The sequence below is a fragment of the Neopsephotus bourkii genome, unplaced genomic scaffold (assembly GCF_033783945.1).
Source record: "Neopsephotus bourkii isolate Nb327-2 ecotype Australia unplaced genomic scaffold, CSIRO-AGI_Nbou_v1 NB_1526, whole genome shotgun sequence".
Classification (NCBI taxonomy): domain Eukaryota; kingdom Metazoa; phylum Chordata; class Aves; order Psittaciformes; family Psittacidae; genus Neopsephotus; species Neopsephotus bourkii.
The window spans coordinates 6,143,815-6,149,764 of NW_026902002.1; the positions used below are offsets into that span (position 1 = coordinate 6,143,815).

At 45.5% G+C, this 5,950-nt stretch overlaps 1 protein-coding gene across 2 annotated transcripts; it reads left to right on the forward strand.

The window, feature by feature from the left end:
* Window positions 1-2,460: 2,460 nt before the first annotated feature.
* RPL37A (ribosomal protein L37a) lies at window positions 2,461-5,614 on the forward strand. 2 transcript variants are annotated; one of them, XM_061370173.1, is made up of 4 exons: window positions 2,461-2,568; window positions 3,164-3,292; window positions 4,148-4,230; window positions 5,451-5,614. In XM_061370173.1, the coding sequence occupies exons 1-4, from the start codon at window positions 2,566-2,568 to the stop codon at window positions 5,512-5,514; spliced, it is 279 nt and encodes a 92-aa protein (XP_061226157.1). In that variant the 5' UTR covers window positions 2,461-2,565; the 3' UTR covers window positions 5,515-5,614. The 2 variants fall into 2 exon arrangements, with proteins under 2 accessions (XP_061226157.1, XP_061226156.1); XM_061370172.1 differs by lacking the exon at window positions 2,461-2,568 and adding an exon at window positions 2,624-2,683.
* Window positions 5,615-5,950: the final 336 nt, after the last annotated feature.

Consider the following 5,950-nt stretch of genomic DNA (forward strand, 5'->3'; position numbering starts at 1 on the left):
GAGTAATTTTCATACTTGTAAAGCTACAGCTAATTCACAACAGTATTCTTCTGAAACCTGCTGGAAGCACTCTTGGTGAATTCTGCTTCTCATAAACTCATTTTATCCATGCATTGATAAATTCAAGCCCTGTTGGAGCAATGATGGGTGTACTCTTTCTGTGTTAGGACCCACAGAATCTCAGCTGGTTTGCTGCAGAGTTGCAAAGGCTCTTCAAGTACACTTGAGACTCACTTTATCCTCACTTAGATGGATGGGAGAAGAATCTTGCAGGAAGGTGCTTTTAGTCATTATATCTCAAGGGGTTGGAAAGACTGTGCAGGCCTTAACCTAATTACACCATTAGTCTGTCATGAATATGATGAGGAGGTGTCTGGGAAGTTGCCAGCAGGCTCAGACAGGGTCTCTAAGGTTTGATCATGGGGATTTGTACAGGGTACTGTGCAGGTTGCCAGTGAGACCCACAGCCAGGCTGAGGAACATGCAGTGCTCTTGGGCACCCTGACATTTGCCCATCAAGTGATGGTGTAGCTGTAACATTTTGGCATTATCTAAAGACCAGTAAAGGGAAGGATCCATGTTACTGGAACTTGGAGCATATAACTATGACAGAATGCCTGCTTGTACATCTGTGTCTGTGCTCTCACCCATGTTAAAGAAAGGTATATTTCCAGGAAGGAAGCCAAACCAGGAACAGTAGGGAAAAATAACCTGAATTTTGGAGCAGTTCAAACTACATCCTCAGCACATGAAGCTGGCCAGCCTGCAGCAAGCAGAAGAATTCAGGGTGGTGGACTATTGATGCAAGGCTTTTGGAGCTGTGCCAGCCTATCTGTATCCATCCATCTTCCCAGTCACTTGAAAATATATGTTTATTTTGGCAGTGCTGGGAATGGCAGTCATCTGAGGGGGATGGGTTCAGTTGTCGGCAGAGTTGTCTATAATACTGACACGTGAAGGACATGACCACATGCTGTACTGTCACAGTGATACTTTAACTCCATAGGTACAGACCAGCAGCAGATCCTCTGTCCTGGGTGTGTTGGTTGACAGTTGTTTGGTTGTGTTTGTGTTTTTTCCTTTTACCAAATAGTCCCAAAAAAGCAAAAGGAACTGTTTTGTTTGGTTTTTTTTAGTATGTTGGTATCAAAAATGTATCCTGTGGTCATCATAATAAGGATATGAAAAGGGTAAATACATTCCTAGGATATATCAAATCAGAGTTTGACTCAACAGAGGGAGATATAAATACCACTGCCTAAAGCCCTGCTGAGCCCTCACACTGAACAGGGCTCTGGCCCAACAGCTCGCAGGAGGAGCTCCTGCTCACAGGAGGAAAGCTTCCAGGGATGAGTGGGGAACAGGGAGTCTCATGCAACAGAGGGGATTTAAAATGTTGAGGGTTCAAATCTCCAGAGCAAGAGTGGCTGCAGTGTCTGTCCTTGAGCACCTTGAAGTACAGAGCCCAGCCAGGGAAAGGTTAACATAGTGGTGGTGTGTGCTCTGTGTTAATTCCCCATTAATTACATAGGCTGCAAATGAAGAGGAGGCTGTTGTGGGTTGAGGCAGCTGGGGCTGCTACGGGAGGAAAAGCACCTGGGCAGTCCTGGCTCCCTTCTGGGGAGAGGATGAGCTTCAGCCAGCTCTATGCATTAAAAAGCACTCCAGATTACAAAAAGATGCCCGGATTACATTTCTTAAGGGATTGTTAATCCTGTTATGAGCATTGCAGCTCAATGGTACTGGTACACGCAAGTAAACTGTGTACTGGGTCCAAGCAGTGCATGAGCCCTCCTGGGTCCAGGCCCTACGCTTTGGTGCTGGTGGTAGCTCAGGGCAACGGGCATCTAGGAGCACCATCTGAGTGTCAGGAACCCACCTCCAAGTGGCACACGGAGGCTTTTACAGCTGGTTGTCTTAATGCTGGATGACCCCATGAAAACCAGGCAGGTGTCATGTTGCAGCTGGTCTGGTTATCCTGAAACTTCTGGGCTTTGGGCTGGTATATTGGAAGATGAGGATTCATCCTCTTTTTTAACCCCTATCTACCTACTATTCTCTTTAAAAATGTGGTGAGTGAATGTAAGTGTTCAAACCCCGTGTAGATGAGGCCCTCGGTAATATGCTTTAGTGGTGGTCTTGGCAGTCTTGGGGTAAAGGTTGGACCTGATATCTTAAAGGTCTTTTCCAATCTATCTGATCGTATGATCTCTTTTCCTGGCCTGACCTTGATCGGAAATCCAGGAACCTGAGTTCTGGCATCTCCCGTCGCCAGCGCTGCCGGGGCTGTTATACCGCTTGAGGCTTCATACTGATGCATGGTGCTTCCTAAGCGATGCATCTTTCGCCATCAAGGTGCAGCTGCGTTCCTGTTTATGCGCTTCAGGCTCTAGATAACCCATGGTCATAGGAGAAATACACAGTACGATCACGGACCCGCCGCAGCATCCACACACCAGCTCCCGCCCTACTTCCGGGTGACTCCTCCCTCACTTCCGCCAGCGGCTCATAACTGCGCCTGCGCAGCTGCATCTACCTCTCTCCGCGGCAGTGCCGGGCAGGAAGATGGTGAGTGGAGCTGGGGTGCTGTGACCCATCCGCCACCATCCGTCCCGGCGGCACTTCGCGGCGCAGGGCGATGCAGAGCACCCTGCGGCGGGGCATGGGCCGGGGCCTGTGTGGGGTCAGGTTCTCTCCCGGCACTGTCTGCGAGACGGGCTCCCTCCCGGCTGAGCGGCCTGTGGGAGCTGGCGCGAGTTGAGGGGAATGGCAGGTTGAGGGGAAACGCTGGTGAGCGGGTGGGGGTCCAGGGAGAGGCGGTGCCGGGTCACAGCGCTGAGACCGCTGTAGGGGTTGGTGGTGCCTGGCGGGCAGCTCTGCGGGCTGCATTGCTCCGTGCGAGAGGGTGCTGGGCCTGCAGTTGGACGTGGCTCTACTCCTGCTTGCCTGACCGAGGTGGCCCGGTAGGAGCTGGGAGGCTGCGCAGCGTGCGTTTCCCGGCCTTGCACAACTAATACGCTTAATTACAGCGTCAGGGTGAGGCGTCGGTCGGCTGCGGCGACGGTTTTGAGTGCCGAGCACCTTGGTGTGTCAGGAGAGGGTAGCAGCCGAGGAGATGGCATTCTCATTAAAGTTGGGCTTGTTCTGGTTTGTATCCCAACAGGCTAAGCGCACCAAGAAGGTTGGGATTGTGGGTAAATATGGTACCCGTTATGGTGCGTCCCTTAGGAAGATGGTGAAGAAGATTGAGATTAGCCAGCATGCTAAGTATACCTGCTCCTTCTGTGGCAAGGTGAGAGACCTTCTTCCCTGAAAATGCCTTTCTAAATAACTTGCTTATTGATGTTAACGAATATGATTTGATGCTTTGGTAATTTTTCTACTGAAGAGAACTCCACTAGTTTTGAGACAGTGATCAGTTTATTGTGAGCTTTAGGCTACTGTCAGAGCCTTTATAAAATAAAAATAGTAGACATTTCACATGCATGTTTAATGGTAGTTAAATGAAAACAAATTATAATTTATTACATGAAATATTGTCATACCATACATTTTAGTTATATAATGAAAAGACCTAACTGAATTAAAACAAGGCATGAATTTGAGCTTCTTCCCCTCTTCAGTAACTGTGCACCTTACCTGGAAGAAGAAGAGAGCTTGCTTTTCCACTTAAATGTTTCATTACAGTTGCTTATGTTTGTGTGCTGTATAGCTGTATGGAAAAGAAATTCTTATAAGTAATCTTAATCTGCATATGTACATAATCAAAATTGACTCTTAAGTCTGTTTTTTGGCAATTTGAGAGCCTCATCAGCTTGTACTTTACCCAGGTAATTTTTTTTGGTATCTGTAAAGTGGGTATCTTTAAGTGGCTGGAAATTTAAAAATGTTTTCAGCTGTTTTTTTTATATTTAGTGTCTTACTCATGTGATGTGGGAATGTTGATAACCCCATTCGCAGAGCTGCCTAAATGCAGTATAGGTCTAGGCAAACCTATTGTTGTCTTTGGTGATGGGAGACTTGCCCTAGTGAAAGGAGCTTCAGTACCCCCCACTCACTCATTAGATGCTGTTTGAAGGGGGTCCAACTGTTTAGCTTTTTCAGCTGATGAAGAGTGCATTACTTTCTCTCCACCCTTTTATTGCAGACCAAAATGAAGAGGAAGGCTGTGGGTATCTGGCACTGTGGATCCTGCATGAAGACAGTTGCTGGTGGTGCTTGGACTTACAAGTAAGGAAATAAAGAGGCTCCTATCAGCATTTATTGACACCCAACTGAGACATAAGACAGCTTTTTCCTTTTCCTTTTCCTTTCTTTTTTTAGTGTTAATATAGTAACCTTTAAGTAGGTCTGTCTCTAGTCAGTGATATGTGGGGGTTTTTTTATGTGTTGTTAAAATTTGATTGGAACAGATCAAGTTGGATTTGATTGCTGTTCTTTCGAGCGTCTGTTATGCAGCTTCTGAGAATGTTGCCTTTTACCCACCATATTACTGCTACTGGTTTTGGTGGGTCCCTCCAAAACATCTTGCTGGGCTTTATTGAAGCAGTTGTTTTATTCAGAAATGCAAGCAGTGCATCTTTTCCCAAACTTCAAATAAGGAATTTGGAACACTTGCAGATGCTTTTTTTTAATGTTCTCTTATGTGCCTCAGCTGTAGCAGCATTTCTTACAGGAGCTGTAGACTGCAGTTGCTGCTTGTGTGAGATATTAGGCTTGAGCCAGTTTTCTGGTGATTGAAGAAAAGGAGCAGAGAGAATGGCTGGTTCATCCAGCTATCTTGGGATGGACTCATTGGGTGGGTGACACCTGATAGATGTCCCACTGACTTAATCTGAGAAGAGCTTCAACAGCTGCTAATAAATCATGCTTCTGGGGATAATTTATTAGGCCTTGGGATTATTTTTCCTTCCTTGATTCTTTTGACTGTATAAAAATATTAATTATGTGCAGGAACTCTTACTCTTCTTTCAAAGCCTAAGCTGTGGGTTTTTTTGTGTTTACACCCCAGCCAGCCTTTTCAGTCATAGGCAAAACCAGATTTACTCCAAGAAAAATGATTTCCATGTTTTCCTTTTGTTTTAAAAGCATTGGATCATTACAGTCCTTGTAATGGTCCTCTTGCTTACTCCCTTCCTTTACTCTCCTTCCCCCCACAATTCTGGTAAAAGACACTGTTGCCCTGCACATAACAGTCACTAGTAATCTGAACCCACATGCTCGTGCATGTAGTCAATGCGTGACTGGCTAACTTAAGATGTAGCTTTTGAAGTTGTATCTTCAAAAGCTTGGTTTGTTGTCATGAAAATTGAAGTGGAATTAGCCCCTGTTGACCATGCAATCAGACTGTGACTATTGGAAATGATTAATGGTTTCTCAGAAAAATAACACTGTCATGGGTTGTTCTGCTGCTGTGATTCTACTGCATATGATTCTGTTGCTTCTTCCAGTACCACCTCTGCAGTGACAGTCAAATCTGCCATCAGAAGACTGAAGGAATTGAAAGACCAGTAGAAACTACTTCCCATTCTCCTTGTGAAACATCCTTTTTTCCCCTCTGCTAAGATCTGTCCTATTGTTGTTTTTATTTCAACAATAAAAATGTAATAATGGAGTGGAATCATGATCATCTTTCTACGATAATTCTGATCTGTCTTGCTGTATGTGGTGGGTTGACAGTGGCTGGACATCAGGTGCCCACCAAAACTACTCTATCACTCCCTTCCTGAATTGGACAGGGGATAGAAGATACATCAGAAGGCTCATCAGGTGAGATAAGGTCAGGGAGAGATCACTTGGCAAGTACTGTCACAGGAAAAACAGACTCAGCTTGGGGAAGTTAGTTTAATTATTGCAAATTTAATCAGAGCACATTAATGAAAAATAAAACTAAATCTTAGAAACACCTTCCCCTCACCCCTCCCTTCTTCCTGGGCTTGTTCCCAAATTC